The 20,882-nt window shown below is 38.2% G+C and overlaps 4 protein-coding genes across 5 annotated transcripts; 2 read left to right on the top strand and 2 right to left on the bottom strand.

Annotated features, from left to right (window-relative positions):
* Nucleotides 1-707: 707 nt before the first annotated feature.
* Nucleotides 708-1,635, bottom strand: LOC105277237 (trafficking protein particle complex subunit 5). Its single transcript, XM_026973545.1, has 3 exons — nucleotides 1,319-1,635; nucleotides 913-1,222; nucleotides 708-828 (listed from the first exon to the last, which is right to left on the bottom strand). Exons 1-3 carry the CDS (start codon nucleotides 1,483-1,485, stop codon nucleotides 730-732), a joined length of 576 nt encoding a protein of 191 aa, XP_026829346.1. The 5' UTR covers nucleotides 1,486-1,635; the 3' UTR covers nucleotides 708-729.
* Nucleotides 1,636-1,668: 33 nt separating this feature from the next.
* LOC105277271 (WD repeat-containing protein 6) lies at nucleotides 1,669-6,344 on the bottom strand. Its single transcript, XM_020031205.2, has 13 exons — nucleotides 6,143-6,344; nucleotides 5,863-6,037; nucleotides 5,627-5,797; nucleotides 5,383-5,530; nucleotides 5,098-5,322; nucleotides 4,521-4,938; nucleotides 4,230-4,385; nucleotides 3,781-4,160; nucleotides 3,506-3,688; nucleotides 2,888-3,408; nucleotides 2,302-2,741; nucleotides 2,019-2,184; nucleotides 1,669-1,940 (listed from the first exon to the last, which is right to left on the bottom strand). Exons 1-13 carry the CDS (start codon nucleotides 6,207-6,209, stop codon nucleotides 1,886-1,888), a joined length of 3,105 nt encoding a protein of 1,034 aa, XP_019886764.2. The 5' UTR covers nucleotides 6,210-6,344; the 3' UTR covers nucleotides 1,669-1,885.
* A 63-nt stretch (nucleotides 6,345-6,407) lies between these two features.
* On the top strand, nucleotides 6,408-7,784 carry LOC105277254 (putative glutathione-specific gamma-glutamylcyclotransferase 2). Its single transcript, XM_011335501.3, has 2 exons — nucleotides 6,408-6,711; nucleotides 6,935-7,784. The coding sequence occupies exons 1-2, from the start codon at nucleotides 6,577-6,579 to the stop codon at nucleotides 7,463-7,465; spliced, it is 666 nt and encodes a 221-aa protein (XP_011333803.1). The 5' UTR covers nucleotides 6,408-6,576; the 3' UTR covers nucleotides 7,466-7,784.
* Nucleotides 7,785-8,091: 307 nt separating this feature from the next.
* LOC105277244 (cyclin G) lies at nucleotides 8,092-20,745 on the top strand. Of its 2 annotated transcripts, none has more exons than XM_011335481.2 (7): nucleotides 8,092-8,280; nucleotides 16,181-16,443; nucleotides 16,597-17,013; nucleotides 17,216-17,470; nucleotides 17,562-17,770; nucleotides 17,847-17,927; nucleotides 18,010-20,745. In XM_011335481.2, the coding sequence occupies exons 2-6, from the start codon at nucleotides 16,297-16,299 to the stop codon at nucleotides 17,899-17,901; spliced, it is 1,083 nt and encodes a 360-aa protein (XP_011333783.1). In that variant the 5' UTR covers nucleotides 8,092-8,280; nucleotides 16,181-16,296; the 3' UTR covers nucleotides 17,902-17,927; nucleotides 18,010-20,745. The 2 variants fall into 2 exon arrangements, with proteins under 2 accessions (XP_011333783.1, XP_011333791.1); XM_011335489.3 differs by lacking the exon at nucleotides 8,092-8,280 and adding an exon at nucleotides 13,316-13,830.
* Nucleotides 20,746-20,882: the final 137 nt, after the last annotated feature.

Below are 20,882 nucleotides of genomic sequence, written 5' to 3'. Positions count from 1 at the left end.
ATTATAAAACTTGGATGCATTTATTAGTACATGTTTAAAGATAAAAAAAATTATTTTTTGATTTGAATGTATCGCTTGTAGAGGTCGTCCTGGAGAAATCTTAGTGCAGCCGCGTCGCCGGCATTGCAAATTGGTGAGCATTCTCCTGCCTTCAAATTTCGTCTAAACTGAAAAATTGAAAATATGTTCTCGTTATTTATGAGTTCCCATCGTCGATGAACCAAAGAGAGAAGAAAAAAGTTGAAAAGTGCCAAAATGGTGGAGCTTAGAACACAAAAATACGATTTTTAGGCAAAGTTTTTGAACTTTTTCATGCAAAAATAATTGTTTAACTTAATGTTTTTATGAATATTAAAGGTTCATCGACGATGGGAATTCATAAATAACAAGAAAATATTTCAATTTTTCAGTTTGGATAAAATTTGGAGGCAGGAGAATGCTTACCAATTTACAATGCCAGCTGCACTAAGATGCCTCCAGGACGACCTCTACAGGCGATATATTCAAATCAAAAAATAATTTTTTTTATCTTTAAACATGTACTAATAAATGCATCAAAGTTTTATAATGATCCGCTGTATAGTTTCTTCAAAAAAAATTCGTAAAATTATACCTTGTTTTCAACGTTCTAAAGCAGGCTCCCCCCTTAACTCAACAATTAGTCTACCTCGTGTACAGATATTACATATCCTCTCCTTTGGCGATAATTTTTCCAGAGTTCGCTTCTCATTACCGATCCTCCAGCTGCTTGTCCCGCGCGACGACAGCGTCGTCGAATTTCACCATGTACGTGGTGCCCTTGTGCCAGTGTGCCGTCACCTTTGCAGGCTGCGAGTCAGAACGATTTCTACAATCCTCTCGTAGCGTGAAAGTATATAACTCAAGTGAGATCAACGATGAAGAATTACTCACGAAGCCGCAGTCGCAGAGTATCGCCTCGACGATGCCCGCGACGAAGGACGCACAGTTGAGGCTGCCTTTGTCCTTGGGCACCGACACGAACTTGTTCACCAGTGACTCCTTCTCGATGATGTAGTAAGTACGCTCGTCATCGTTGGCGTGCTCGAGCTTGTCGGCCTCCCGGCCGAACAGCGACTTCCACACGGTGCTCTTGACGAACAGCAGGACGTTCAGCAGTTTTATCTCCCGTTTGCCGCCCTTCTCCCTCATCACCAGCAGATCCGTGATCCTGTGCCCAACCTCGGCTCCGATCTCCGCCAGCCTGGTCGCGTCGGACAGAAGACACGCTTCAGTAATTCACTAATTATTCGGCGTCAGCGTCGAAGGCCGATTCGTACGTGCTGCAGGTTATCCTTACTTGTTCTGGAGCTCGGGCACTGTGTAGACTCTGTTTTGACAGTACTGCACCAGCTCGGAGAAGAGAAGGGCGAAACAGCTGAGGCTAACCTCTCCCTTACCCTTGCTCAGCGACTTGTCGAGGATGCTGGTCCGCGGTCGTATGGCCGATATCGTGATGCCGGACATTGTTTTAGTTAACTAATTATCTATGTCATATAATTGTCACGAGTGAAGCGACGGCTGGAAAAGAGATGCTACACCGCCCGGGATACCGTGCTGTCGACGCGCTGGTTTTGTGTACGTTGCATCGCCATCTTTTTCGGTCGGTCTGACATCTTGGGACGCAAGGGAGAAATCGGTAATCGGTGATTACTCAGCAGATAATTTTATTCGAGAAGCTAAGAAATTTTGTATTATTCTATATAAAATCGGCAGTGTTTTTAAAACCGTGAAATTTACAATCCACTTGTTTCTCTCAGATTATTTTTATATACAATAATATAAGATTACATGAATGAATGAGCGAAACATAAACATTTGTGTAGAAAATACCTTTTGTTATTCGAACAATAACTTTTGCAAGATTCTAGATAGACAGTACTTCAAATCCTCTTCCATATATACACACGATGTCACTGCCGCTGTAAACCGAATATTTATTCTTTAAAAATGAAGAGAAAGAATCTAAAATTATAATTTCGATACAGTTTGAGACTTACTCGTCAGAAGACCACAGATCCATGCCTTGCGCGTCTGTGACAGATGTAAATACTTGATTTAAGATATTTGCAGACAAGACTCCATCGTGCCACAAGTAACTGTAGATAATAACTCGCTGATCTATTCCTACGCTGCATATTTGATCTCCGCTTTTAAATTTCAGACCTATCGATCATAATAATAAATTTATTTAACACGTCCTTGTAACTTTTACAATTTAGAAACAATATCGGAATATGTCTTTCGTATTTAAAAATTATTACACAAATATTTCACGCGTACCTGTGATTTGTGCGGAATGCGCGGACGCGGTGTTCCATTTGGACAGCATTAGCGACAGCAGTTTGTCGTTTTGCGACACACAGAGTTGAAAGCAAACGAGATTGAGAAGGTTGTCGTCACCGCCAGTGATCAGGAGATACTTGTCCTCATCGGCGGATTTTAGGTCAAACGAATTAATTCCCGACTGGTGTAAACTAAATTCTGCAAAAGGGGCGTTACTGAAGTCCACGTTATCCTGATTTTCCGAGTGAGCGTCCTCGTATATCTTCGAGACGGTCTCGGTAAAGTCGAAGAAACGTAGCACTCCGTCGGTTGTCATTGTTAACACGATGATTTTATGTTCGTGCGGTAAAACATGCACCTTCAAGATGCAACGATTTACGTATCTGGCAGATACTTTCAAGTATATGTTACTAGTCTGGATATCATATACAAGTAGCCTGTAACGGAAAGATAATGATACTAAATATTTTTATATAATTTCTTCGTATAATAATTATTTTTATATAATTTTTAATAATTATAAAATTTTTTATATAATTTTATATAATTTCTCGTAATATCTCGTAAAACGTGAATCAGTTACCTCAAGTATCCATCCGCACAGGCCACGAATATTAATACATGTTTCGGATCCTCGGCAGGATAATACGCACAAATATCCATGTAACGCGTTTCTGGCTCCACGACATAAAACTGCTTAGTCTCCTGCCAAGGCTTCCTGCGATACTGATCTTGCCCATGGAGCATGTGAGACTTTACATCGGAACACGACACGTCAACGTTCGGCGACATCCTTTGATTGTATTTGAACTTCATCTCCCAGACCTTCAGTTGCGCTCTCCCGCCAGCGGAGAACACCAAGTACCTGTTATTTGTCTTATCAGAAGCGTCATTTCGTAATCTAACAGTGCTTATGCATTTTACGCCCGAGAGATGACCGTCAAAAATTCCTAAATTGCAAAAAGCGAAGGGATCGTCTCGGGATGTCGCAGAAGCACAGCTGATACGAAGGGAGCAGTCTTCACTGCCAGACACGAAAACGTCTTGCGCATCCAGCCTCAGAACGCGACGCAGACAGCATGTCTCTTTTGTGTGAAAGCCAGTCTGGAGACAAAAGAAGGAAGCGGAGTGACGGAAAGGACTAAACTAAAAACCTAGAAGTCTCGTGCAATTTTCTGAAAAGAATTTTAATTGCACGCACCTGCAAAATGGGCAATTTTAGAGATTCCAGAGGATAATCGAGCGCGTAAACCTGCTTGTTTCGTACGTAAGCAAAACTCGCCGTTCCGTCCAACAGCGTGCAGTCCCACGATCTGTGACCACCGCCGCAGGGAACCCTGATCAGTATCTTCTCGTGCAGCAAGTCGTACATCATGAATTCCACCTGGAGGAATTATTATTATTATTATCAGGAATATTTCCTCTACTTCGTTCTTTTATCTCGTGCCGTTTCGTCACCGATCAGCGAATTTCTACCTCCTTGAATCCAAGTACGAGAACAGTTCCGTTCGCCGTTAACGCGCCGCCGATCCAGTCCATTGGCATTTTCTTTCTGTGCAGCATCAGCAAGCGTCTTCTGTCTCCACTACTCAACTCGTAAAATCTCAGCATCGCATCGCGCCCGGTTGTCATCAATTTCCCGTCTACCACGGCGAACGACTGGACTCCTATCTTACCGTGGACTTTACTGAACGTTTGAACAGGTTTCGCATCCTCGCTCATGTCGCTCATCTCGAACGCGTGAACGTTCCCGGCTCTGTCTCCGCAAACCAACAGTTCTTCATAGATTACAGCCGCGGTCAGCCAACGTTCTCGACTGGCGGGCAAAGTGCACTGTGCCTCCACGCGAGTCGCAGCTGTTTAAAAAAATTCCAACAGTAAGGTGCACCGTAAAATGCTTCAGTGTTGTACGTGTTAATACACACCGTCGACCATCGTAAAATTGAAAATTCTCAAACGACCGTTCGCGCCACACGCTACTAAGGTGTCGTGTCTCAACCACTGCAAAGAAAAGATTTGTGATTCCATTATTCTTTCTTCGACAAGCCGCCGCAGATGCCAGGTATTCGCGCTAATAATCTCTAAAAGTATATTTTGATTGAATAATTTAATTGAGGAGAAATTTGAAGGAATACAAATTTGAAGGAAGAAGTTCTTTGTAAGAAGGTACGCTGCATCGCGTTACTACTTTTGTATCATGAAAAATATTCGCGTACCTTTATATATCGTCACTTCTCCTTCTCTAGATGCGAGAGCGACAAAAGAGCGACACGGTGACACTTGCATGATACAATAAGCGCAATATTTCTCCAGGTGCAGAGACGCCTTTGGCACGGTCGCCTCTTTATCATAGCAGAGCAACGTTCCCGTGTCGTTGAAAATCAAAATCGTGCCACTGCTTAAGTAGGATATATATTTAGGAACGTTACACTTGTCATTGCTAGACAAGGAGATTATTTTTGGATTATTGCGGCAACACATTGTTGGCCACGCGCACACGGAACCATCGGCTCCACCTGTGAATATCTTTTCACCGTTCTCTGTAATGTCGATGCTCCATATAGGCGCTCCACGATGAGCGTGAACTTTATTGAGCAACTCACCCGTGAGTGACCATGTACACATAAGTGAATCCTAAAAAAAATATGATATATTATTATTGAACATAAATATTAAAATATTGAGAAGTGCTTAAATTTTTTAATATAATAATTAATATTACAATTATAATTATTATTACAAAAAAATTAACATTTATATTATATCTGACTGCAATTTTCACAAAAGCCTCACCTCCCCTATCGTTACAATGACATCATTTTTGATCACAGCTCTCCAAACTCTCGCTGTATGGGAGAACATAGTCTTCATTAACGTTATCTCAGCCATCTGCCAATTTACATCGCTGCCTTCAGAAGTATCCCTCTCTGTTACTTTCCACAACCTGACAGTCCTGTCATCGGACGTGGAACAGACAAGTCGCGAGTATGGACAATAAACGACAGAGAAAATCACACCCTGCAATCAGTATGCCATGTAGCATTTTTGTGTTGGCTTTTTTGGAGCATGACTGCTAACCTTGTGTCCCGTTAAACGATGTAAAACTGGCACGTTTTCATTACTGCCTGGATTATTGTTTATCTTCCATATTAAAATCTCTTGAAACACTGTGCCACTAAAAATGACTAAATTCTCATCGGACGTTCCCGATATAGATCCGCCATAACTACATATTAATTAAGAAAATTCTTCTTTCATATTTTACGTTGCTATCAATTATCTTTGTAGCAAATAGAAATTGATAAATAACATAAAAGGATACAGTATGCATTTTTCTTTACAGTATACAACTCGAGAAGAGCCATCAAATACGTTATATATACACACATAATTATGGGCAAATAGAATTGCCAATTGTGCTTGCTTCTTAACCGATATCCATTCTACAGCAATTATCCAATCGTTAAACTGATCAGTAGTTTGTTTTTTAAATCTATAAGGAAATTGAATTAAACATCAGGCTTCTACTGTCGTGTCAATTTGAAATCACATATTTACATTATTTCTTCTTCCTTAAGAATGCTGCAGACACATATAGACTTGGCACCGAATACAGCTAATTTATTATTCGGCCCCAGCACAATTCCATGTATATTATTTGGATACAAACAATCCAGATTACTTTTCAGTTGATAGGAATCCTTCTCATAGATGTATAGTATGGATCCCATGCCTGTGTTAATAAATAAGTCTCGTAAAGGCTTCAACAATTTATATTTTACTTATTCTCCACGTTACATTTATTGTTTCTTCTAAATATTCGGAAAACTTCACTAACCTGCAAGTACGAGATTCTCTAGGCATCGGATAGCGAGAACGTTCGTGCGTAACGATTTGGAAAACATTTTGAACGTGCTAATCTGTTATTTCATCGGAAAAATCGTTATCACCGCATCGTCGTCATAAATTATATTCTGTCACTAATCGTGCTAATCCCTCCCCGTTTGCTGTCAGTGTTTACGTTATGCTGGTTACACGTCACGTGCGCCGAGAAGCCTTGACGAAAAAGGGTTATGTTCGCGTGGCAGAACGGACGCGTCGGGTGTAACATGGGGCATAATTTCGGAGCGAAACCTCTTGCAAATTATGTCGCGGGATTGAGAGGCGATCGTGTCGGGGACGTCAGGCGGAGTTCGCACTTGTACATGACATAATTCGCGATATTATCGTTGTCGGTGAAGTGCTTGGCAAACATCGGGATTAAACGGGAGCATGTGGGTATTTGGTTATGGCTCTCTGATATGGAAAGCAGATTTTCCGTACGAGAAGAAGCTCGTCGGCCACATCAAGGGGTACGTCAGGCGCTTTTACCAAAAAAGTACTGACCACAGAGGGGTGCCCACTAAGGTGAGTTTTTCTCTCGAGGAAATATTCGCTCTTATCTCAAGCGAACAGCTGACAATTTACTTCAGTCTCCAATAGCCTCCTTCACTAAGCATATTTTTTCCTTTATTTTGCCCTTCCTTAAGGAGACGCTTTTGCCTCCTAAACATTCTGCCACGTAGAGAGGAATACATTCCTGAGATTTAATTGCTTTAATTGCATTAAACACCGTTCTTGTCTATTTCAGCCTGGACGCGTAGTAACGCTGCTTGCCTCTACAAATCCCAACGACGAGGTATGGGGAGTCGCGTACAAGATATCCTCGGAAAACATAGATAACGTAGTCAATCATTTGGATTTTCGGGAGAAGGGAGGGTACAAGAAGAAAACGGTACTCTTCTATCCCCGCGACCTGACCAAGTTCGTGCAGAGCGGCTCGAACGCCAATGTCGCTCTGAATGATCTCTCGAGGACGAGCCTCTCGACGGCGTCTTTGTCGAACACCTCGGACGAGGCGCCATTCTACCTCACTATCTACATAGGCGAAGAAGATAATCCAAATTACGCCGGCATAGAAAATCTGGACACTATCGCGAGCCACATACTCGTTTCGCGTGGTATGAGCGGCTCCAACACGGAATATCTCTACAAGCTGGCATCCGCAATGCGTACGATAGCCCCCGGCGTGCAGGACGAACATCTGTTTGCACTGGAGAGAGCCGTCAAACAATTAGAGGAGGAAAGGGAGGAGGTATTGGAATTGGATCAATTTTCCTGAAACGCGATAGATGTAATAGGAAAACGTAGCCAATTGCATCATCGATCGATACTGACTGCAGTTACTTAATTTTTTGCCCCTAGTTGGACTGCAGTCAAGAGTGTGTAAAAGAGCCGTGAAAGCTTTTATCGTTGCGGGGGCGACTCTGATTACACAGATCGCGATTGGTGCAATTGGTGCAAGAAATAAAAAAACGAAATATCCTTGCACAAAGTAATGATAAAAAACATTTGTAATATTTCCATACAATTACAAGCAAGTGATCAACGACGAAAAATAAATCTTATTTATCAATAAAATAAATCATATTTTTGCATAAGATTTTTACGTTGTACTTGAAACTCTCGCGTCAACGATGTTCGATGAAAGTTTGTGTTCTACGGAAATTTCTATAGCGTGAGCTTCTTTCTATTGTAAATTATGCAATTCGTAATTCTGCCTGGAATTACATTTGCGATTGTGCAATAATAATTTCCACGATTAATTCTTGCAAGCATTTATGCGAACATATCAGCGTGTCGTAAATACGTTAAAAATATTCGATCTTTCCAACCAAAGAAAAATTCGCACGTTTGAAGTTCGCGCCAACGAGAACGCTTCGCTCGTGACGTGCGCGCGCTGACGCGCTGCGATCAGCTGAATCGCGGCGCAATAAACGGTAGGGGAGGGTGAGGCGGCTGTTTCTCATTGTTCGCTATAACCGTCGACCCATGTAGCCCCCGATTTAGTTTGTGTTTAGCTTCCCGGACCGAGCCACAAGACACGGGCCGAGATTGGGTGATCCGCTGACGAGGAGGCGTTTCGGAAGCATCCGGGTGAGTTTTCGTCATCTCGCCGCGCTCTTTCTTCGTCGCTTTATCAGAATGATAAACAATTGCAAAGTCTACGCCAGGATTTCTCGAGTATCCGATGTTGTTGGTCGAAGGTTGGTCTCGCTGCGCTTGGAACTTTTTCACGATCGGTCTCCTCTTTCTCCCGCAACGGCCGACTACGTTATTTATTGTGCGTTTAGTGCATTAAGGGGATCCTGGAGTGGCCAGTGAACTCCGTCGCGGCGTCTGAATTACCGGCGGAATCGATGATTTTCCTGTATTTTCTTTTTATTGAATTCACAGAACGAAAAATCCTTTTCCACGATGAAAGTACACGCAATAATGTAATGTGAAAAGCAGGACTTAACCTTCCGAACGGAAAAAAATCACAATTTTTTATTCAGCCACGATTTCACGGGCATACGTAGGCACGAAATGATCACGAATCTTTCTGCACTAATTACTTTTACACTAGGCTTCTAAACTCATTTCTAAAAGCTTCCCCATATTCTTTCATTTTGTTCCGTCCTTGCGATTATCGAATTTTGGCCACACAAACTGCAAAACATTTATATTAAGAACATTAATGTACGAGGTGACGTCACAATAAGCCGATAATAAAACTGTAAATTTTTTTGGTCGTTTTTAACATAAAGTCGAGTTTCGCTCGGTATATTTCTTTGTATACTTTAATCGTGGAGAAGGATTTTTCATTCTATACAATCATTAAAGAGTAATTAGTACAGTAAGATCGACCAATTCCGCCGGTAATACAGACGACTCCAGGATCCCCTTAAGCGCCTTCATGTTGCCCTTGAGTCAAATCGAGTTGTTTCAGCTGCAGTCGATCGTATGTTTATTCCTTCGTTCTCTCGTAAATTCATATGATAGGGTGATGTTTATTCTATCATATTCGCATGACGGAAAGCCAATCCCCGATATCGACGAAACATTGTCTACCTAAAATACCAAATAACGCAACAATAAATATATTTATCATTTATTTTAACAAAGCGACGATAACCTTGGTCTAATCTCGACTCGAAGTAATTATCATAATTCGAAGGTGTTGCAACTCGTCATATCATGAGCACGTAACAGCGACGAGTGGCAATTTGCAAACGGAGCTGCACAACAATAGGTGAACTTTAGATGCACTTTACACGTGCAACATGCGAAGATCGATAAACATTTACGTTGGTGTACGCGGGTACGTTGAACTCGCACGGTGCACACTACGATGACGTAACGCTAGTCCTGTTGTTGTTGAATCATAGATCACATAGGCTATCACGCATTTCTTGAATGATCCATCTAGTTTATCTCGAGGGAATAAAGAGATCTTAAATTCATGAAGAAAAACATTGCACGCTTAAATAATTGCACTGCTCCTAAACGATAAGTTGATTGCCATAATTCAATATAATTAATGGAGTTCATTATCTCTGAATTTTATATCCACGGCTAAGCAATTACTAGTCATGGCGTGTTCAAAATGGAGACAGTTTAACGTACGTATTGCTATTCCGTTTTCTATTATCAGCCTTTGCGTTAAGTGAGTTTTGCAACCAGAGATGTATCGCAGCCATAATGCACGCCTAAATAATTTAAAGTGAAAAAGAATTTTATTCCTACAAGCGAAAGATTTTCTGTTTATTTTTCGACTCATCCGTTCGATATTTATTTTTTGTCGCAATACAATGGTAACACGTTTGCATCGAAGAAATGAAACTTCGAGTAATAATAAAGAACTTTAGGAAAACAAATAATGAATGTCGTAATCGCGTCGTGCGCGAGCTCGTGGGTAACTTGCCAACTGTTCCAGAAGTAACTATCAAATTTTAATGGCGGAAGTAAACTCGAATCTTGTCGTGCGAGTGTGAACCGTTTGGACTATAAAGATTAAAAAAAAAAAAAAAATAACAGGTCTGCATGATTTTGCGTTTTGGATTACAAAGGTCATTTCTTACGTAATTTTGTCCGCTGAATACGAATCCGGCCTTACAATTTCTCTATCACGTCAGGTTTTCGAGATAATTAGGTTTAAATAGCCAAAAAATGCCGATTGTGACTATATTCAATCGATTATTGCTAATAAAGGAATTTTATTTCAAAAAATGAAAAATTAAAACCAATAAAATGAAAGAAAATATATAAATAGTATATTTTCTTTCATTTTATTGGTTTTAATTTTTCATAATAATATATGCTACAGAAATAGACTGTCACATATAATGTCTATGAGTCTCATAGACTTCAATATCAATAAACTTCAGTATCTCCGTCAAAAATAATCGTAAAATAAAAAATCTTATATGTTTTTAAAGGGGAAGAGTTGTACATTAAGATACCTTTTGCGAATTTTTTGAAATAAAATTCCTTTATTAGCAATAATCGATTGAATATAGTCAAAATCGGCATTTTTTGGCTATTTAAACCTAATTATCTCGAAAACCTGACGTGATAGAGAAATTCTAAGGTCGGATTCGTATTCAGCGGACAAAATTACGTAAGAAATGACCTTTATTGACAATAGTACTTTATAGTACACAGTGAGAAAAAAATGAAAGCACAAAGATAGGATTCTTTAGAAGCTATTTTTATAATACTATATACATATACCAACTAAACATCATTGTTCACATGGTGAAAATTTTCTAGGAAATTTTACTGTAATTTTTTAAATCAAACTTCCAATGTTTTTACGTTGAATTTGCGGATAATAAGAATTTCAGTATGTCCCTCAGTTAAAAGAAAATGACAGTAAAATGTCCAAGAAAATTGTACTTAAAGTTATATTTTTTAAATTTGCATATCTCTGTTAAAAGTAATCGTAAAATAAAAAATCGTATATGATTTTGAAGGGGAAGAGTTGTACATTAAGATGCCGTTTGCGAATTTCTTGAAATAAAATTACTTTGTTAGCAATAATCGATTGAATATAGTCAAATCGGCATTTTTTGCTATTTAAATAATTATCTCGATGACGTGATAAGATTAGTATTTTTCGCGAATACGAATGCCTTACAATTCTTATAGTCAGTGAGAAAAAAATAAAGCCAAAATAGGATTTGACTATTTAAATATATTACTAAAAAAAATATTTCAAATGAAAATTCTAAAATTACGAATTTTAAATAAACTTCATTTTTAGTTAATTTCATAATAATATATGCTCAGAAAAGAATGACATAAATGTCAGAATTGACTTAATATATAAATTCATATCTCGTAAAATAATCGTAAAATAAAAAATCTATATGTTTTAAGGGGAAGAGTTGTACATTAAGATCCTTTGCGAATTTTTGAAATAAAATTCTTTTTAGCAATAATCGATTGAATATAGTCAAAATCGGCATTTTTTGGCTATTTAAACCTAATTATCTCGAAAACCTGACGTGATAGAGAAATTGTAAGGTCGGATTCGTATTCAGCGGACAAAATTACGTAAGAAATGACCTTTATTGACAATAGTACTTTATAGTACACAGTGAGAAAAAAATGAAAGCACAAAGATAGGATTCTTTAGAAGCTATTTTTATAATACTATATACATATACCAACTAAACATCATTGTTCACATGGTGAAAATTTTCTAGGAAATTTTACTGTAATTTTTTAAATCAAACTTCCAATGTTTTTACGTTGAATTTGCGGATAATAAGAATTTCAGTATGTCCCTCAGTTAAAAGAAAATGACAGTAAAATGTCCAAGAAAATTGTACTTAAAGTTATATTTTTTAAATTTGCATATCTCTGTTAAAAGTAATCGTAAAATAAAAAATCGTATATGATTTTGAAGGGGAAGAGTTGTACATTAAGATGCCGTTTGCGAATTTCTTGAAATAAAATTACTTTGTTAGCAATAATCGATTGAATATAGTCAAAATCGGCATTTTTTGGCTATTTAAACCTAATTATTTCGAAAACCTGACGTGATAGAGAAATTGTAAGGCCGGATTCGTATTCAGTGGACAAAATTACGTAAGAAATGACCTTTATTGACAATAGTACTTTATAGTACACAGTGAGAAAAAAATGAAAGCACAAAGATAGGATTCTTTAGAAGCTATTTTTATAATACTATATACATATACCAACTAAACATCATTGTTCACATGGTGAAAATTTTCTAGGAAATTTTACTGTAATTTTTTAAATCAAACTTCCAATGTTTTTACGTTGAATTTGCGGATAATAAGAATTTCAGTATGTCCCTCAGTTAAAAGAAAATGACAGTAAAATGTCCAAGAAAATTGTACTTAAAGTTATATTTTTTAAATTTGCATATCTCTGTTAAAAGTAATCGTAAAATAAAAAATCGTATATGATTTTGAAGGGGAAGAGTTGTACATTAAGATGCCGTTTGCGAATTTCTTGAAATAAAATTACTTTGTTAGCAATAATCGGTTGAATATAGTCAAAATCGGCATTTTTTGGCTATTTAAACCTAATTATTTCGAAAACCTGACGTGATAGAGAAATTGTAAGGCCGGATTCGTATTCAGCGGACAAAATTACGTCGAAAATAGCCTTTCAATTCCAAAACGCATAAAGTTTTTGAAATTTTGCAGCCTGTGTAATTGACAGGAGTATATTACGTCTAAGAGACGTAATGGACACGCGAGAGGGGAACGCCAAATGCGCCACATCATTTTCTTGTGCAATACGTCACGCGCGAATTCGGCTGTTTAAATCAGCCGTGCTGAAATGTGCCACGCTTCACTCGGAATGAAACAACGATTGGCCAATCAAATGCGTTATCTCCTTCCTTTAATTCGTGTATTTACGTATCTTTTAATTCCCTTGCCCAAAAGTAACCTTTGCACTCCCTTCACTTATTTTTTATCCGTGATTCACACGCGACTTTCATGTCCGCGGCGCTTCGGGCGGTCCCGCGCGCGCTCGGCGATTCCCGCCGGTGCCGCGACCGTTACTCGTATATCGCGTTCGCGACTTGCTCCGCTCGTCAGTTCACGTTTGAACGCGGGTGGGGTGAGTTTCGCTTTCGCGCGCTCTCCTCTTCGCGTTTGCGCAAAATACAACAGAGAAAGAAGTGCGGACAATTTTCACGGAAAATTCAAGTTCAAAAAAACAAGTTCTTAAATTAAACACGCATGTGCCGCGCACGCAACCGTATATTCCTATTTCGCAATAAGAGCAGTCTTCCCGCCAAACGTGTAACTCATTAGACACTAATTAGCGAACGTGCGTACGCATCATCGAGACTGAAGACACTTGAACGAGGAAAGGAGAGAGGAGGGGAAAAAATCGAGTAATCAAATCGTAACTCTTGAGACTGACTTAGAATCTTTACTTACAAGAAACGGACTTTATTTATACGCACGAACGGTTTATTTTTTACACAACTTTTAACCCGGATAATCAGCGCGCGAAAGTGCAACCGACAAACGTTCGTGCGCCACTCGAGGTTTTGACAGCTCTGCCTCTGTTGCATCAGCCGTGTACAAACACTGCCGCCTTTGTTCGAATACTTGACGCACTTCTGTCGCACGCAACGCGACTGTTTTCTTCAATTCCCTCTGTCTTTCCGTAAGTAGTTCCACGCATTTGCACACTTCCCAATGAATCGTAAAAATGCTAGTTTTACACGCCGTCATTTCCCCGCTGACGCGAATCTGACTTTTTATAATAACAATGATAAATAAAAATACTTAATCTCGGTCTCTCACTGTTCTGTTTTACGTTTTAAATTTAAATTGTCGTTTCTTGTCTCAGAAAATTGTGATAAAAATTAGATCGTTGATACAAAATATTATACTTTGTCGAAATAATAAACTTTTTATTTTTTTTTATTAATAATATTTTTCATCTCTCTCTCTCTCTCTTACTTATTGTCTTATAAAAATTTTACTATTTCAAGGATTCAGTATGATTCACACTATATTTCTAAAAATTGATGATGCAACTTAGCACGATCAAATCAGTGGTTTAATGAACCTTCAGATAATGCAAGATGAAACTTTTCTGGCAGCCTCGCTTGTGTTAATGGCAGTTGCACTCCTTTTGCATTCATGTTTCTTCTCGTGGAACGTCTTGGAGTAGCGTGAAAAGCGTACGAGAGTTTTCCAGTCGAGTGTCTGAGAGAAAACCAAATTCCTAGATAGGTAGATCCGCAGATCACGATAACGCTCGCTCGGAACAAGATGTTTCTAGCACATTCCTCACGGCTTTCTTTAGTCGACATAGGCACGACATTATTAGGAGATGTATAAATAATAAGACAAAAAATAGAATATAAATGTTTAAAATATATTTTGCAATAATTGCATTTTATAATGTACGAATGTACATTTTATTTCTAATCGTACTTTAATCTTCCATCTTATTTTTCTATCTTATTATATCTCCTTTTTTATTGTGTGCACCAATATGAGATATGTATCTTTACAGAAAGTAATGACGCCTGCATAAATCATGCACGCGTTCTTGCACGAGAGGATAGCCCGATGTGTTGCATCAGGGCGCTGGAATCTTCTCGTGAAAATATTCTTACTCGCGAGACGTTTTTATCTCTCGAGAATATTCGTCGCAAGAGACAATTATCTCACTGTTGTTCGGCGTTTTAATTGACGACGCAAACACTTTCGAAAATACGCATTATTTTTCCTTCGCTGGAGGAAGCGCTTATCTTCGTTGTGACGTCAGATTAACGTCGCTCTGTCTTAATTTGGAGATGGCTGCCTCTCAATAATTTTTAACGTCGCATTATCTTTTATTATGCCAACGAATGGTTGCAACGATTAGCATAAATTCAATATATTCGTATATATTGTTTTTGAGTTTATAATCTTTCAATGATAAAACTGGAAATATTTGCAATATTTCTGACACAGCTCTTTAAATGTGCAAAGAATAATATTTGCTGCATTTACTAAGATTGCACTTTATCATCTAACGTAAATTTTTATTAAATTTTTATTATTAAATGTCATTAAAAATTAGAGATTGTCATACTTATAAAGTAAAATTTAAAATTTTAACTGCATATTGAATCTATTTTATTGTAAAATGTTTTTAAGTAATGGAAACGCAACGTTTTGGCCTTATTGCAATCTCAGAATTAAATGGCGCAGTGCAACCTTCGTTTGCGTTTTAGAAAGCGTATTTTTATTTTTGGCCGTGACGCCGAGATTATCTTCTTTACTTCCCTCTTTTCTCTTGTTCTTTTTCATATCCACTCCTTCATACATGTATACCTGTCTTGTAACTCGCTCTCGCTTGCATTGTTATGTCTGGAGGTGATCAAGACAGAGAAATCAAGGAACCTGCCTTACTAAGCTGGCGCATCCTTGAAACGGCTCGGACTCGCTCCAATCGGGTCGTGCGCGCGAAGGGGCACGTAACATTTTGTTTACGTTTGCAAGCAATCGTGTTAAAAGAGAAAAAGGCATCTTGCATAATCGTAAGAGTCCGTTCACGCATGACAGGGCTATTTCAGTGATGTGGGCGTGAGCAGAGATATACGCGTAATATTAAATCGCCGTGCGTGTGACTTGCGCCAATAGTCGGATATTACTCGCAACGTTAGAAAAATGAAATAATTAAACAATGTATGTAAAGAATCTTTTCACATGTTAAGAATATATGTATTCATTATTATTATTATTTATTTATGATAATTTAAAAAATTCTTTCAACTTCCTGGGTATAGATAGTACTCCACTTTTGTGACAAAAGATATACAAATAAATTGTAGCCCATCATGAAAAGTAAGATTGCAAATCATAGAACTATATTTCTATATTTGAGAAATTTTCGAACACGATAACAGGATTTGACATTAATATTACTCCAAAAAGAAATCCTTTTACTTGCATAGCTGGATGACGTGTCGTGGACACGTGAAATTAATCCCGAGATGTTTGCACGCTGTTCACAGATACAAGGCTAGCCAGCTGCGCCATTCTTGTTGTGTGATTCTTCCCATCAGCCACACTACACGCCGTCCCCAGACTATCGTTGCACTTTGAATTATCGTTGTAGTTAGCTGTTGCGATGTCACACACCGCAGGAATGGACACATCGGGCTCGCCTGTACCGGATGCAATTCCGCTTGAGAAACTGCAGGAGGATCTGATCATCAACTTGATCCAGGAAGTTAAATTTCAACCAAATCTCCATGAATTATCCACCGCAACGCAGGTAAAAAATCGACATAAACAATAATAGTTGCAGTAAAAATCTGATGCGGTGATAAGATTGCCTTGTCGTGATAAAATTTGCGCTACATCATCGTATGATATAAAAATAATGTATAATGTAAACAATTTAATGGATTCCACGATTGGATTACAGGAAGATGAAATCACTATGAATGTTCGGGACAAATCTGCTTCTGTGTTACGATGCCTGAAAGTGCTGTACGACTCGCGGTCCGACGTGTTCTTCATGGCGATCAATTTGATGGACTGTTTCTTGACCAAGGTTAAGGCAAGACAGAGACACATGGCCTGCATCAGCGTGTGCGCGTTTTACATGGCCTCCCGCACCCTGGAAACGCCCATGGACATCGAGCACTTGATCTCTATCTCGCAGTGCAGATGCACTGCCGACGATCTGAAACGCATGAGAGACAAAATAGAAGGTAAATTGGAATGGGCGTCCGGCACTCAACCCATCACCGCGCTGACTTTTCTGCGATTATTCAACGATATGTTCCACGCGGTGGCGGCACAGTTGCGTCTCGGTGATTTGTATGCCAGTCTCGTCGTGGTAAGCCAGTTTTCTGTCTTACAATCATTTACCAAATGATCGGAGAAAAATCTCACGATTCTCAAAATTAAACATTATTTTTTTCATAATTTTTTAATCATTGTTTCATCATTTCATGCGCAATACAATTGTATCCAGTCTGTTGTTGCGTGTTGTTTAAGTTTAAATTACATACGTTTGTAAACGTCATCTCTTATTTCAGGAATCGAAGTTGGAACACAGTTTGGAAATGGTGGCTTGCAACGGCGATTGCTCGAGCTTCAAGCCATCGGAAATCGCTCTGGTGCTGCTGTGCATCTTCCTGGACGACGCTTTTCGTCAGCTGGACGCGAGTGGAGATGTAAACGTGTTGACTGATGGATCAGCCATCGCACACCGCATAGCTACCACGCCAGCCTATCAGATACTGAAGAACGGACTCGCACGGTTCATCGTGGAACTTCGAAGAGAATGCAACGTGAGCTTATCGATTTTCTCGATCTGTGATATTTCAGTATTATTCATCGATGAAATTAATATCTTGAAATAACGCTTGCCCCTCACTTTAGATTTCAGAGAAAAGCTTCCACTGTACTCGCGAAGCAGTGGACGTCGTGCTGAACAAGTACAATGCCGAGGAGCAGACGCCCCACAGACAAAATCTGATCTGGCGATTGTCGTCGCGCACTGCCAGCATCCTACGTCCGACTGATGGATTTATATCCGTATTACCCGCCATCGCCGAGCATGCCCCACTTCCGCCTTCGAATAGGATCAGGTATGCCGCTTTACCATCGAGACGTATCGCGCACGTGCAATCGGAACGTAGGATCTAACTCGCTTTGCACTTGCAGAAAGAGTCACAAGAAGAATCGCAGCACTCGACGCCAAAGGAACAAGAGACGCTAAAAGTGGGATTGTGTCATTATTTTGAAGTACGATTATGAATGATCGCGAATGACGCCAGACGATAAATTTATATGTTACGTTTATGCTCACTTTCTGTTTTTCTTTCAGAGTGCAATATCTGGAGCTAATCAGCGGCCACCCAATATCAATCAAATATAGCAAAGCGCGAGATTTTGTTTCGGTGCAAAGATCAAAATTTGGCTGAAAGTACAAATGTCCATGCATCACGAGTGAACGATCTGTCTCGACCATTCTCATTTTATTTCCTCACGGGGCGAGATGTAAGGCATCGTCTTGCTGCGTTAATCTCGTCAGTTCTCATTGCACGCGTATACATATATCTGTGCAAACGTTTTAACGTTTTATATTAAAAAAAAACAAAGGATGCAAACTGTTTCGACTGATTAAAATCGAATTAAGGTAAAAGTAATTGTATAAGGGGAGGGAAGGGGGAAGAAAGGCAGGTAAATGCCGCAAAAGTAGCAAAAGGAATCACTTTTAAGAAACTTGTGATACGTTATTCATTATAATTAATATCAGTTAATTAACCCCTTGCCGTACGATTTAGTTGGCACCGCGCGGGCCGCACTGACTTTCGTTTATGTCTGGCCCGTAATCTCTACCACGAGTCTGACTCGTGATTTTCATGTTCAGTCCGGATTCCGCACCACGACTCGTGCAGCAAGGGGTTAATATTAGTAAAAGTGAATATAAAAATAATGTCACGCGGTAGAAGAGCATCGCGCGAATAAACGTATATGTATATATAGTGTGCATATTTTCGCGTTATAAATAAAAAAAAAGTTTAAAAGAAGTATAAATAAAAAAGAAAATTGCGAAAGCATCGAGATATATATATATATATACACATATACATATATATATATAAATTTTGCCGTATATCGATGTATACGACATAATAAATAATGACGATATTTAATTTTAAGATACGATTATGTAACCCACTGTGTTCGAAATGATTTTTCGCCATTAACTCGATACGGAAAGTAAGATACGCCTTAGATAGTATTCTAAGGATAAAACGTTTTCTCGTTCTTGAGAGAAAATAACACGTCTCTCTCTTTAAATTATTTCTTTTTAATTCCGCGAGAAAAGTTACGTCGTACACTCTGGGACTTGCGGTAATGCGTCCAGTTACCAAAAGCATCAATTATCGATTTGTTAGTTTTTATCACATGTGTATTATCTAATTGCGTGAGAAGATAGAAAAGAGGAAAATGCAAATGAAAAATAATACATATTATACAGCTTGGTTCATCGCCGTTTCTTAGGAGTGATTCTTAATATACTGAAACAGACAAGCAAACAATATGAGATTTAAATTTATATTTTAATTGTAAATAATCATAATTCAGCTAAAACATTTCCAAACATTTCTATGTATATTTTACATTTATTTCTCGTCGATTTGCACTGTATATGAACGTGTTCAATGATGAAACAATTATTTATTTGCGACAGCAATTTAATTCGGGGAAGCTAGTCTGTGTTACCCAAATTTACAAATGTGAACGAAACGAGTAAAAAAAAAAAACAAAACAGTAGTCGCCCAAACAATATCAATCTTAGCCAGTTTACTAGTCATAAGTCGCATCGTACCTCCAACTGATGATTATGTGAAAATACATTCTTTTTTTGCCCCGCGGCATCCTGCAACATGATACATGGAGTACATTTTATTTCACGAAGCTTACTCTTTTCCAGTTTCTTGCTTTTTATTTAATAATGCGGACGCAACAAGTATTTCCAGAGTACTTAGCTTACTAACTCGAAGGCGAATCGAGATACGTGACGAGAGGATAATGCATCTGGAATAAGTGAAGTTACGTGTACCTCCGGGGAAAAAACCGATTCTGGATATCATTTTGCAGCGTAGCGATCCAAATATGTTTAAAGAGATTAACAACAAGAAGAATTCGATAACAAGAACGAAAGGATTTTGTTCTCTCACAGAGAAAAAGAATCTTCTTTTCGCGGAGATATTATTTCGTTGTATTATATGTAAATATTATTTTGCTCAAGTGATCTTGAAGTACTTTTTATTTGTCAGTATTGTATGGTGTGTGCTTTGAGAAAATGTAACATGAAATTTTTGAGTATGTAACTAAAATACAGAAGATGCAGCATGTTTTACACATTAATACATTCAAAGTATTTTTCCACAAAAATCTTATTCGTATACTTCTTTTTTAATTTATTTTTCTTCGCTTCTCGTATCGCGAATGCGATATATAGTATAACTGAACTGGAAAGTCTGAAATGATTGGAACTGTGTAATACATATTACTAGTAAGCATTATCGCATTACCGTTGACATGATACTCATTAGGTGAATCAATAATCATTGTATTATACGAGATATTAATGTATCGCAAAAATACCATTCTCATTGTATAATCGTGAAAAACTGAATGCAGGTATTTTCATCTGTATTACGATTCTATGTATAAGAGAAGAAAAGACTCGTCAAATCGTCGATTCCAGGACGCAAAAATTATTCTGAAAGTAATTTAAATCTTGCTACAACTTAATTTTGTAACTCCTTCACGGATACTTCAATTGCGTGTATTTATATAATGTTAAACAAAATAGTTATTTAATTCCTGAAAGAGTACTTTGGAATCAAACATTTTCTTCTGCGATATTGGAACTAGGGACTAAAAGGATAATCACAGCGAGGAGAACTTGTAATAAGAAATTATAATTTGTTGCATTTAAAGAAACAGGGAAGCGATGTCTCGCGTACTGTTGTTACTTTATATCATGATGAAGAATTTGTAATTTGTGCACAAAGCTCGTTTCTAATAAAATTATACAACTGTATTTTAACGTTCTCTCTAATGATATTCCTAATATAATATTTAATTTATTTATATTTCATTTATAAAGAGTCTTTATCGAGATACAATTTTTTAACCATTCAAAGTTACAAATTTGTATAGTTATTTGTATTATATTGC

This window comes from Ooceraea biroi, chromosome 11, assembly GCF_003672135.1.
Source record: "Ooceraea biroi isolate clonal line C1 chromosome 11, Obir_v5.4, whole genome shotgun sequence".
Classification (NCBI taxonomy): Eukaryota; Metazoa; Arthropoda; class Insecta; order Hymenoptera; family Formicidae; genus Ooceraea; species Ooceraea biroi.
Note: the sequence above shows the minus strand (reverse complement) of the source record. Positions and strands in the feature narration are given on the sequence as shown.